This window comes from Bison bison, unplaced genomic scaffold (genome assembly GCF_000754665.1).
Source record: "Bison bison bison isolate TAMUID 2011002044 unplaced genomic scaffold, Bison_UMD1.0 scf7180017864097, whole genome shotgun sequence".
NCBI lineage: Eukaryota > Metazoa > Chordata > Mammalia > Artiodactyla > Bovidae > Bison > Bison bison.
The window spans coordinates 1,146,534-1,159,159 of record NW_011494669.1 but is presented as its reverse complement, the minus strand read 5'-3'; the positions used below and the strand labels follow the sequence as shown (position 1 = coordinate 1,159,159).

General features: G+C 38.9%; 2 protein-coding genes across 2 annotated transcripts in view; one reads left to right on the top strand and one right to left on the bottom strand.

The window, feature by feature from the left end:
- Positions 1-5,919, top strand: part of ANKRD22 (ankyrin repeat domain 22) — a 26,949-nt gene extending 21,030 nt beyond the window's left edge. Inside the window, exons 4-6 of the mRNA XM_010838491.1 lie at positions 1,805-1,882; positions 4,707-4,805; positions 5,066-5,919. Of these exons, the coding sequence (XP_010836793.1) occupies positions 1,805-1,882; positions 4,707-4,805; positions 5,066-5,143 (255 nt within the window). The 3' untranslated portion in view covers positions 5,144-5,919. The remainder of the gene's footprint in view (positions 1-1,804; positions 1,883-4,706; positions 4,806-5,065) is intronic.
- Positions 5,920-7,453: 1,534 nt separating this feature from the next.
- Positions 7,454-12,626, bottom strand: part of LIPM (lipase, family member M) — a 20,466-nt gene continuing 15,293 nt past the window's right edge. Inside the window, exons 7-9 of the mRNA XM_010838490.1 lie at positions 12,297-12,368; positions 10,850-10,921; positions 7,454-8,056 (exon numbers count right to left, since the gene is read on the bottom strand). Coding sequence (XP_010836792.1) covers positions 7,787-8,056; positions 10,850-10,921; positions 12,297-12,368 — 414 coding nt within the window. The 3' untranslated portion in view covers positions 7,454-7,786. The remainder of the gene's footprint in view (positions 8,057-10,849; positions 10,922-12,296; positions 12,369-12,626) is intronic.

Here is a 12,626-nt window from a genome sequence, read left to right as displayed (position 1 = left end):
AAGGCTTTCTTATCTCTTCTTGCTATTCTTTGGAACTCTGAATTCAGATGTTTATATCTTTCCTTTTCTCCTTTGCTTTTCGCTTCTCTTCTTTTCACAGCTATTTGTAAGCCCTCCCCAGACAGCCATTTTGCTTTTTTGCATTTCTTTTCCACAGGAATGGTCTTGATCCCTGTCTCCTGTACAATGTCATGAACCTCATTCCATAGTTCATCAGGCACTCTATCGATCAGATCTAGGCCCTTACATCTATTTCTCACTTCCACTGTATAATCATAAGGGATTTGATTTAGGTCATACCTGAATGGTCTAGTGGTTTTCCCTACTTTCTTCAATTTAAGTCTGAATTTGGCAATAAGGAGTTAATGGTCTGAGCCACAGTCAGCTCTAAGGAGCTTCCTAAATGATAAAGGTGCTTAACTCCAGGACATACCCACTTGAATAGGGACAGCCATGCTCCCTACACAGTGGAATGCTGGGGGATGCTCAAAGTGTCCTGTGATCAGAATCTCAGAGGACTAGGCAGAAAAAGTGGATTTCCGAGGACCCTAGTTAATTTCATTCATGTTTTCAATCATTCATCACATACTTATTTTTTTTTAATTTTATTTTATTTTTAAACTTTACAAATTGTATTAGTTTTGCCAAATATCAAAATGAATCCACCACAGGTATACATGTGTTCCCCATCCTGAACTCTTTATGTGCCAGACACTGTGCTGGGTATTAGGAATACAATGATGCACCAAACAGGTTTGGTCCTTGTCCTCATGAGAGTTAGATGGTAGTGAAGAATGAGTCACTCAATCAAACAGTGAAAGAAACTTAACGAAATTCTCATGAGGTAGTTGGTACACAGAGGTGGTCAATGGAGAGGGATGTTGCCTGGACAGGTAGGTCAGAAAAAGCCTGCTGGAGGAAGAGGGGCATAGGGTGAGATATTTACCAGGCAAAGAAGAAAGAGAGGAGGCTTCTAGGCAGAAGAAACATTCAGTGCAACTCTTCTATGGCACAGGGCAGCCTGTGGGGATGAAAGACTGCTGCTGCTGCTGCTGCTGCTAAGTCGCTGCAGTCGTGTCCGACTCTGTGCGACCCCATAGACGGCAGCCCATCAGGCTGCCCCGTCCCTGGGATTCTCCAGGCAAGAACACTGGAGTGGGTTGCCATTTCCTTCTCCAATGCATGAAAGTGAAAAGTGAAAGTGAAGTCGCTCAGTCATGTCTGACTCTTAGCGACCCCATGGACTGCAGCCTACTAGGCTCCTCTGTCCTTGGGATTTTCCAGGCAAGAGTACTGGAGTGGGGTGCCATTGCCTTCTCTGGATGAAAGACTAACAGAGGCCAATGTGGCTGGAGCAAGGTGAGCCAGGGGGTGTGGTTGAGATGGCTGAGGCCATAAGCGGAGGGTGGAATATATGGGGATTGCCACAGGCTGAAGATTTTGCTTTTGTCCCCAGAGCGACGGGATGTTATAGAAAGGTTTTGAGTGAGGAAAGGAAAGACAGGTCACTGGACTCCAGCCTCAGTAGCATTTGGCAGGTCTGGGATGGCGCCCTAAATTTTGCATTTCTAGGTCCCCAGATGCTGATGCTGCTACTCCAGGATTACACTCTGACAACTATGGCTTTCCCTAGTTGTTATGGGAGGGCAGGGGGGAGGTGGGGAGAATTTAAGAATGATGCATAGATGCAGGGGGATGTTGGGATTAAAATAAAGCCTATTGATGGGAATATTCCAGATATAAGATGGAGACAATGTTTGTAAATAACCCTCTCTTGTTCTTCTTGTGCTTGCTGTTGTAACAGGTGTCAAAGACGAAGCAGAATGAGGCTCTTGTACGAATGCTGCTTAATGCTGGTGTTGACGTTAATGCCATAGACTGTGTAAGCTTACATTTTTAGTCACTTTGAAATAACATTCAAAATGGTATTTATGGGTAGTATACTTGTCTCAAAAGAGTCAGACATGACTTAGCAACTGAACAACAATACTTGTCATCTATAAAGTTGCTTGTTTTTTATTTTGTGAAACACTTGAACAGTTAGTTGCTCCTTCCTCCTTTCTTGCCTTTCTTCTTCCCTCCCTCCTTTGCCTCACTCCCTCCTGCCCTCTTTTTTCTTCTTCATTTTTACTATGTCAGGCAACCTTGAGATTGCCACTGATCTCATGGGATTAATACTTTTATTGAATATAGGACATTTTTAAGAGAACTGCTCCACCAGTAGTGGGAAGGTAATAAAAATGATTACAAAATGCACTGATTACAAAAGTGCATTCTCAGTAGTTAAGTTGGAACCCCAATGCCTGTGCGTAAACCTTGCCGGTTGTTATGTATGCGAGTTGTGGCAAGTTTTAAACTTACCTGACTCTTGGGTTTCCTTATCTGTAAGATGGGGACATCACTAGTTCCTACAAGGCTCATCATGTGATGCACTGAGCAGAGTAACTGGCACACAGTAAGTGCTCAATGAATCCTAACAGCTGTTGCAGCCAAAACCCCAACCCACTGGTGAGAAGGTCCCCAACTGCAAACCAAGGAAAAATAAGGGCAAAGGTCAAAGAGAAATCCAAATGACAGTAAAAACAGTAATAACAGAAGCAGTGTAAGCTACTTTCTTCCAGTTTAAATATAAGATTTTGTTTTCACCTTTTGCTCCATACCCGTGTACTCATCTTCTCTTACATGATAATATAGGGATCAGAAGTTTACTGGCATGAAATTTTGCTTATATTAGTAAAATGAAACTTTGATTCCCAGTTCTTTATTGAAAGGGCACGCAAGTTGAAATTTGATCCTAAGAAAATCAATATTCTTAGGTTTTCTTTACGATCCATGCTGTGTACATCCATGCTGTGTGTATTTTATGCTGTGTACATCTGTGTGTGTGCATGTTTATTACCATTTTTCTGTGATAGAAAAAATGTCCCTACCCATGTTTGCATTATTGTAATTTTAGTTTTGGTTATATTGGTATTGTTTAAATGGAGGTAACACACTGTGTGTGTGTGTGTGAGAGAAAGAGACAGAGACAGAGAGAGAGAGAGACAGAGAGAGAGACAGAGAGAGAGAGATACAGGAGGAGAATGCCCAAGAGAATACATTTGTGAAATTAATGTTTTCCCTTTTATTTAGGGTAGAATTTTTGGATTAATTTGGATAGACTGTGCATCATCATTTTCTTAGATAACTTTAAAATGTATTAAGTAAGATGTTTAAAAAACCTAAAAGGTGTGTTGCAGGTATTGCTTGGTTTTCTTATTTAAATTCAAAAGGTATATTTCTTTTTTTATTTATTTATTTTTTTAATAGTGTTTGCTTTAAGTATTGTCTAACCATTTGTGGTTAGAGACTGTATTGGATGACTTCTGATGTCTTGTCTAATTCAAGATTCTGCTTATTTAGTGTTATTTGTACAACTAAAATATGTAAAACACGTGTAATGTCTTGAAAGATCATTTCATCCAGAGCTTCTTAGTTTCTAACTTAGTAGTTGATGATTTTCAACTTGCTACACCAAGGATGCATATAAATGAGTCAACAGAGAATGTATCTATTTTAAAAAATGTGTTCGTAATAATAATTGCAAACTTAATTTCCCTTAAAAAAGGTTTACAACTTTGCCTATGACTGAAATTTTCCTAGGACATTTTTCTCACTATCTATGTCTCTCTCCATCTCTGATAGAAAAATCACATTTCTGCATACACACAAGCACATACATGCAGACACACTCTTTCCCCACTATTTTTCAAAAACCATCTAAATATTAAGGTCCATTTTCCAAATCTAAATAATGTAGTATATTGCATTTTTAGGTAATCAGATCCTATTTATTTCACATGGAAAAATTCAGATCCAGATCTTCATTTAACATGTTATCATTTAATAAAAAATAAGTGTTTGCAGCATTATTTCCTATGATCTTAGAGGAATTTCTGGGGAATAAGATCCAGAGTCAATTTTATTAGTCTTGACAGTCAAGCATAGTATTTCTTCACTTCTTGAATATTATTATTCAAAATCATAGTTATTTGGCTGCTTTTTAAAAGACAAAATTTGGGGCACGAATATCTCAGCTATAAATTTCCTTTGACTGTCAGTGTTTTAAATTAAACCCACGCAGCAGCAGCAGCAGTAGATCTGCTATTGTATAGCATAATATAAGCTATAATATAATATAATAATATAAGCTTATAACATAATATAAGCTACAACAAAGCAAGGATGAGCAATGACCATGTGGACCAGCACTGATCTCGTAGGTATGCTATAACATCTGAGCACCAGCAACCTTCTTCAGACTGGAGGCATTTTGATTATGAACCATAAAGGATGATATTTGTAAAAACTTGTGAACTCTTTAAGAGAAAAGATGGTAACATAGTCAAGGTGGTGATTGTCCAGAATTGTAGAAAGAAACCCTGGGATAGTTCAGCATCAGCCTTTTATAAGCGGAATTTGTTTAGTCTGGAACAGAAAACAAGAAGGGACGATATGGATGACTTACAGGATGTTGATAATATACACACTGAGGCAGAACAGGCTTTTTGAGCACAAGAAATGCAATTGCACATGGATGGTTTGCAGACTGTTGGTTTGGCTTAGCTGTGTAAGACAAAATATGAAAAGTACTTGCTGAAGAAGCCACACGTACGGTGTGTAAGGTTCTGATGGAGCCGTTGTATTGTTGGTCTTTTGTGTTTCAGTATGGCTGCACTGCACTACACTATGCCTGTGAAATGAAAAACCAAACGCTCATTCCTCTGCTCCTTGAAGCCCGTGCAAACCCCACGATAAAGAATAAGGTAAGGATCTGTGGACCACGGTCTGAGGTCCTTCCAGCAGCATCACCTTCTAACGTTGGCCTTGTGTTGACATAAATAAATTGCCCCTGAAGTTGTTAATAGCAAATTATTAAGGAATCAAGTTATCCCATTAAAGTTAGAACCCAGTGACATTCAAAGCCCTTGCCAAGCCTGAGTCAATCACACTAAACTATTTACTAGATCCTTTGCATTGACATTTGACTTTCTTGGCGATAACTACAGTTTCTTTTTCTTCTCAGGATGGTGAGACGTCCCTGGATATTGCACAGAGATTAAAATTTTCCCAGATTGAATTAATGCTAAGGAAAGCATCATAATCTTTGCGATCTCATATGAAGAAGTAGTAAAAGGCCTGGATTGTGTCTCAATCTTGGACTATGGGTCTGCAGACCATTCACTCTGGGGACACCCGTGGTACGGGGATAAGGTTGGTTGCCATGGGTAACATTTTCGAAGAGCTTTGTATTTCCAATGTTTTTTGCTCAGTGGAGTTCATTGTGGTCACAATCCTTCTGGGGGAGACACTAAAGATGTTGGACTCTCCACATCAGTCAAAAAAAGGTGATGTTTCAAAGTCAATCTCTCCTGAAGGAAAGGATCAGTGTTCTGTCTTTTCAGTTGCACTGCTCTTATAAAGAGGCTGTCCCGTCCATATCCTGCCCCAAAAGACAAACTGTTCCTCTGAGGCTCCTTTGAGTAATAAGACGAAGAATCAAGCAGATACATTCGTACAGAATGGTATATGTATGTGTGTAGGTTTAGAGATTAATATGTAAATATTCCATCTTCAACAAAATCATGTATCAGTTGTCAACAACAAATATCGGCAAATGCTTCAAGTCAGCTTTTTTTTTTTTTCCCTTACAAACAGCCACTGTATCAGCATCTCGAGATGTTTTGCTATCAGTTTACAAATTAGAGCCGTCTTGATTTCAAACATGATTATATGACTATCAAGTTGTTTGTTCAAAAATATTTTTATGATTCTCTTGTGAATGCAGGGCAGTTACTAATCTTGTTAGTGCATTTTTTATTGATAAAATTAAAATATTGTAAATTATTTGAATAAATAATTCTTTACAAGAAAGAACTACGTGATGAGGTGGCGTCTGGATTAAACTTCTAGAGGAGAGAGAGTGAACATTGAAAGATCTGTCTCAAGTTCTTTGTCAGTGAGACAGAACAGAAATAAGCATATTTAAAAATGATTGAATTTTTACAAAGCAAGACTGCATCTTGATTATTTTTAGCCATGGACTACACAGTATGTAGTAACAAATGCAGTCTAACAATGAAAGATTTACCATCTCCAAACAGAACAAAGGTCTAATAAAAAAATAAAATCCAGGAAAATTCATTGAACTCTGCACAGTACCTTAAGCACATACTTTTTGAGGGAAGTAGTTGTGTGTAGATATAGATTCTGAAGACCTTAAATGTCTCTTACTACATTATCTAAGATCCATTCACGTTGAACTGAGTTATAAGGTGACTCTGAAGATTTAAAAAAAAAAAAAAAAAGTGAAACTTCCAACAAATTGTCAGTATGCCTTCAGTTTGGTGTCAGTGTTCTGCAAAATCACCATACCATGTAATTCATAACTGTTGTCTTTGTGTGAAAATTGAACAATTTTCTAAAGAAATAAATCCAGATTTATAAACGAGTTACTTTGCCAACAAAGGTCTGTCTAGTCAAGGCTATGGTTTTTCCAGTGATCATGTATGGATGTGAGAGTTGGACTATAAAGAAAGCTGAGTGCAGAAGAATTGATGCTTTTGAACTCTGGTGTTGGAGAAAACTCTTGAGAGTCCCTTGAACTGCAAGGAGATCCAACAAGTCCATCCTAAAGGAAATCAGTCCTGAATATTCATTGGAAGGACTGATGTTGAAGGTGAAACTCCTACTTTGGCCACCTCATGTGAAGAACTGACTCACTTGAAAAGACTCTGATGCTGGGAAAGATTGAGGGCAGGAGGAGAAGGGGACAACAGAGGATGAGATGGTTGGATGGCATCACTGACTCAATGGACATGAGTTTGAGTAAACTCCAGGAATTGGCAATGAACAGGGAAGCCTGGTGTGCTGCAGTCCATGCGGTCACAAAGAATCGGACACGAATGAGCAACTGAACTGAACTGAACTGGATATGATTGTCTAATAACAGTACCTTTGTTAAGATCAAAGCACAATGTTGTATTATGTTCATGATATTTTTAAAACTTTATTCCTGGTGTTTAATTTTTGAAGGCAGAAAACTGGGCTAGACATTTGTAGCCAGTAGGTCTCCTAGCAACAACCTGTAAATTATCAAAGAAGCTTGAGCTAGAACCTAGGTACTGAAACACACACACATGCTTTATTGGAAAAACTCATAAATATCCTAGAAGATATCTTCTTTGACTCTCAGCTATGAATCTTGGCCTTTTCATCTATACTGTACATTGATTTTTCTTTTTTGGTTAAAGCAACTTGGCTTCCTGAGATAATCTTATGTCTCTGTAGCAATAAGGTAAAAACATCTAGCTTATTTTTTCAAATTCAGCAACCATCTGGAGATTCAAGACCTCTGACTCCAATTCATCATTTTACTTTATTGCTCCAAAAATATGGCTCATAGACAAGAATAAAAGTTTTAGGGAAGTTTATTTGAATGACTTAAAGAATGACTAGATAATTCCTAGCTGTCAGCTAACACCTACCTTTCAAGATGGCAGAATACACAATAGTACATGAAAACTGTGTTCACCCAATGAGTAGTTCAATTAACTGAAAAAATTAAATGTCAGTTTTAGCCTCAAAAATGCAAAAAATCTGAAGGAATGAATACAATCTTAACCCTAATCTCTGCCCTCCCTTTTACTAATATGGTGGGTTTCCAATGCTGAAAATCTTTCATATCTTTCATTCTTGGCCCCATCATTCTTGAGGTTTTTTCTAAGACTAGTTAGTATCAGGTGCTTCACAAGCTCACACTGATAGTTCCCTGGGAAAGGCTGGTATCTTCCTGTTTCATCAGATGTATGATTTCATTGTACATACGGTGAGGAGCATCCAGACCCCAGATGAAATCCACGTGAGCCCATTCAGGAATGTTCTTATGGTAGATGAGATTGGTCACCTCGGAGAGCAGTGTTCTCACATCATCCGGATTTGAAAGCCAGTCCTGACCCCCAGTCCAGATTGCTGTAGGGACTGTCATGTCTCTAACTTTGTACCTTACAGGAGTTGGCTAGAGAAAATAAATAGTTTTTAACTGTATAACATTTGGACATCCAAACTCATAATTTACTTTTCTAATAAACTCAGTAAATGTGCTCTGTGTTGTGATGAAAGGCGCATGGGCACTGGAGCCGTACAAAACTGCATTGAGAGTTTCTACGCCAACTCCTGCTCAACCTCATTTAACCTCGTTTTCTTCATCTGCAAAATGTGGATGATGCCTGGAATAATTTACCAAGTTAAATGAGAAAACATCTCAATTGCCTAGCGCCTTTGGCATTGCATGTTCAATTCTTTCCCTTCCTATTAGTAAATGTTTAATATACAAATTGCCTTTAAAAGATAATACTCCTGTTTTTTTCAAAGATAATTTCACAACATTTCATGAGGTCAGATTGAAAAGATTCTACAGAGAAAGGCAAGAGGATGGAATCTACTGAGAAGGACTTGGCTGTTCACAGGGGTTTTCTGTCCTGTGTCTCAAGAAACATGGGGAAGCCAATGGCACTGAAACTTAGGGAGTTTGAACCTAGAAGTGGTAAGAATTAGATCCTTGCTCTAGTCGCCCATCACCCAGAGAAAGGATATCTAGGATTCCTAGTTCTTGAGATCTTCTCTTATTCAAACACAACTACCAGATCAGTTTGGCTGGCTGAGAGCCCTTGATGTTAATAAACACCAAGAACTCTCAACAGAAATGTCCAGGCCCACTTCTCAGAAAATCCACCCTGGACCCAGGACTCCAATCCTGGGAGTCTTTATTTCTCTTTGTGGCTTTTAAGAATTTGAAGGAATAGCATCTGATACTGTGAGTTATAATAAGACATATGTATATGGTCTTCATCCAAGTTTGTGGTCAGATCCACTTTAATAGAGTAACTAAATGTGGAAAGGACTTCCCTGGTGGCTCACACGGTAAACCGTCTGTCTACAATGTGGGAGACCTGGGTTCGATCCCTGGGTCAGGAAGATCCCCTGGAGAAGGGAATGGCAATCCACTCCAGGACTATTGCCTGGAAAATCCCATGCACAGAGGAGCCTGGTAGGCTACAGTCCATGGGGTCGCAAAGAGTCGGACACGACTGAGCGACTTCACTTTCACTTTAGATATGGAAGGTTGGAATAGTCTATGGAACCTATGTTTTTCTCATCTAACAGGTGAAAAGATTGGCCTGAGTATCAGGACTGGCTCTAAGGCTGTGTGCCTCTATGATGTCTTTTTGTGTAATAATGCTTTTTGGTATGTGTGTTTTTCTTTCCATGACATTTTTTGTCATCTGTTTTGCATGCTTCACTTTCTAATTCATGACCTTAAATATTGATTAATTAAATCTACCTTGGAACTGGTATGCTTTCTCTAAAGCTATCTTTTAGGAAACAAGAAGGATCTAAAAATATATAGCTGATACTCGTGATTGAGAGTTTGCTCTTCAGTGGCACTGCAGTGGTCTCTCCAGTTTCCTAGACTTTTATATCTCGACTGTTATAGAAAAGTGGATGCTAAGTATGATGTGAGACTCTCAAAGATTCACCTGTGTGTGTATTCTGCTCCTTCCAGCTTTATGTTTGTGTGGTCAATATCTGTTTACATTCATATACAAGCTAACCAATAAACTTCAGTGAAGATTTTATGCTCAGAAAAGTTTGATACCCATTACTTTTACTTTAAATTTTAGTCCATAGCATTGATCACACACACATTTTCTTGGGTAATATGTTTTCATATTTTTCACTTGCAGATTACAGATTCATTAAAAGTGTAACCAGAGAGAATTCTTACAAGTTATCTCACCCAATAATTTTCATTTTAAAGAGAAACAGATTGAGGCCTGAAGAATCAAAGCAGTCTAGCCATCATTACACAACTTTGTAGGCAGAGGCATAACTAATGCAGTAATTCTCACTTGTTATTAATACTCCTTTTACTGTACTATGAGCCAACCTCACTCCTGACACCTTCATTTTTTTTTTTTCTGTTGTCATTGTTGTTTTTAAATCTTAAAGATCTTTCTAGCAGCCACCAGACTACACCCTTCCCTTCACTGTCTACCCAGTCTTGCTCCTAGGAGGCCCAGTCCCTTGCTCACAGAGGCAGCATCATCAGAAAAGTTCTCCTAAGCATTATAACAGTCTTTTTTTTAACTTCTAAAAGTCTCTTGTCAAAGCTTTAAACTTTCTCATATCCTTAAATGAAGTTGAACCAGAACTAATTACTTTCTACTTGAATTCTTTTGTAAGAATTTATTTTATGCCATGCACATAGTTGACTGACAATGTCGTGTTAATTTCTGCTGTACAGCAAAATGATTCAGATAAATATTCTTTTTCATTTTCTTTTCAATTATATGCACCAGATATTGAATAGAGTTCTCTGTGCTATACAGTAGGACCCTGCTGTTTATCCATCCTATATATAATAGTTTGCATTTGCTAATCCCAAACTTCAAGTCAGTCCGTCTCCTAACCCCTCCGCCCTGGCAACCACAAGTCTGCTGTTCTATTCGTCTGTAAGTCTCTTTTGTAGATAAGTTCATCTGTGTCGTATTTTAGATGCCACATATAAGTGATAACATGCGGTATTTTCCTTTCTTTCTCTGACATACTTCACTTAGTATGATAATCTCTGGGTCCATCCATATTGTTGCAAATGGCATTATTTCACTCTTTTTATGGCTGAGTAGTATTCTACTCTACTTGATTTCTTATACTTTATTTCCATTTCTAGAATAAACTGCCAGTATAACTTTTCTCTCATGCATTTCAAAAGGATATATTTTCAGCAGATGGTATTTGATTTTCTTACCTGATTGCCTTTTTCCAGATTTTTGGTCTCACTACCCCAGTCAAATGCCCGGAGTTCCCCAGAATTCGCTGCCTAAAAGGAAACAACAATTTAGATGGCATTCAAATGTGTTAAGGGATAAAGGTGGGAAAAGGGTTAAAACATGCTGCCAAGTCTGCAGTTATGAGGGAAGCAGAGGACAAAGCCTGAAGCTGCTTTCCATTCAACTTCAGGATAATCTTCAGGAGAGTGTAAAGACAAGAATAAGGTCCTTCAGGAAGAAAAATGTGCTACAGAACTTGACCACCATATTATACAACCCCAGAAAGTGTATCCCCATCATGGTCTATGTAGATGGGTATCCTGCACACACCTACAGTGGGAGAGGACCCCCTACAGTTGTGCAATGTAGTGACTCTGGACGAAGATGACCAACGCTTAATCCAGTTTAGAATTCTTTAATTTTAATGATAAAATGCCTCTCCCCACTCTTCTCTCTCTCTCTCTCTCTCTTGCTCTCACACACATCTACCAAAATATAACAATGACCTCTGAAGAACAATTCGACTAGGTTCTAAATTAGAAAAATGGACACTACCAGTATTTATGATTTATTAATGTCATCATCACTATTACAACTTTTTGTTGAGTTAAAAGTCTCTCATTTTCAAAAACAAAGTAGTATTTTTAGTACATATGTATATACATTAGTCACTCAGTCATGTCTGACTCTTTTGCAGCCCCTTGGACTTTAAAGTCCACCAGGCTCCTCTTCCATGGAGTTCCCAGGCAAGAATACTGGAGTGGGTGGCCATTCCCTTCTCCAGGGGCATTTTTAATAGGTGAGAATCTAAGGTTAGTGAGGTTCTAACTCTCTGTACTGTGTGCATTGTCATTCCCACAGCCGATTGGGGTCACTCTATAGTATCATCTATAATGAGCAATATTAGTTTTGTTGCTTCTTCACATGTGAAAGAATAACGAGCAGTCACATTGTTCCTTGAACCAATGGCAGAACAAACTCACCACACTGTGCCTAGAGATAGTTTCCATGACTGTTCATCAGGACATTCCTTCCTCGGCTCCAGGTGCAATCTTCAGCACAGAGGACTTCCGTGGAAGCCTCTCTGGGGAATTAGACCTGCATTTGCATTTTTATTTCTACTTGACCATGCCATCCTGCTGGAAAAGCCTATCTCCGGTCTTATCTTTGAGGTGGCTAGAGAAGGTCTCACCTGAACCGTCTGAATTCACATTTTGAGGAGTCTACTAAAGATGTCCTAGGGCCAGTCCTTTCCTCCCATATCTTGAAAAGTTTCAGTTTTCTAGATCAAACTCACAGTTGAAATAGTGTTGACAGAATCACATGTCATCTTGGAATAACTCCTGGGCTGTCCGAAGAGCACTGACTTTTCCAGACAAACTGCACAAACACCTTCAACAAAGAGTACAAACTCAGCGCCCTTACCTGGCTCCAGTGCAGGATGTTTTGCACAGACGTTCCTGAAGGAGTATGAGCGACATACACATTTGCTCGGCTCTGTAACAAAGCATGAGTAGTTTGTGGGACATGAATGGAATTCTTCATTCCAATGCCAAAGAAAGGCAATGCCAAAGAATGCTCATACTACTGCACAATTGCACTCATCTCACACGCTAGTAAAGTAATGCTCAAAATTCTCCAAGCCAGGCTTCAGCAATGTGTGAACTGCGAACTTCCAGATGTTCAAGCTGGTTTGAGAAAAGGCAGAGGAACCAGAGACCAAATTGCCAACATCCGCTGGATCATCGAAAAAGC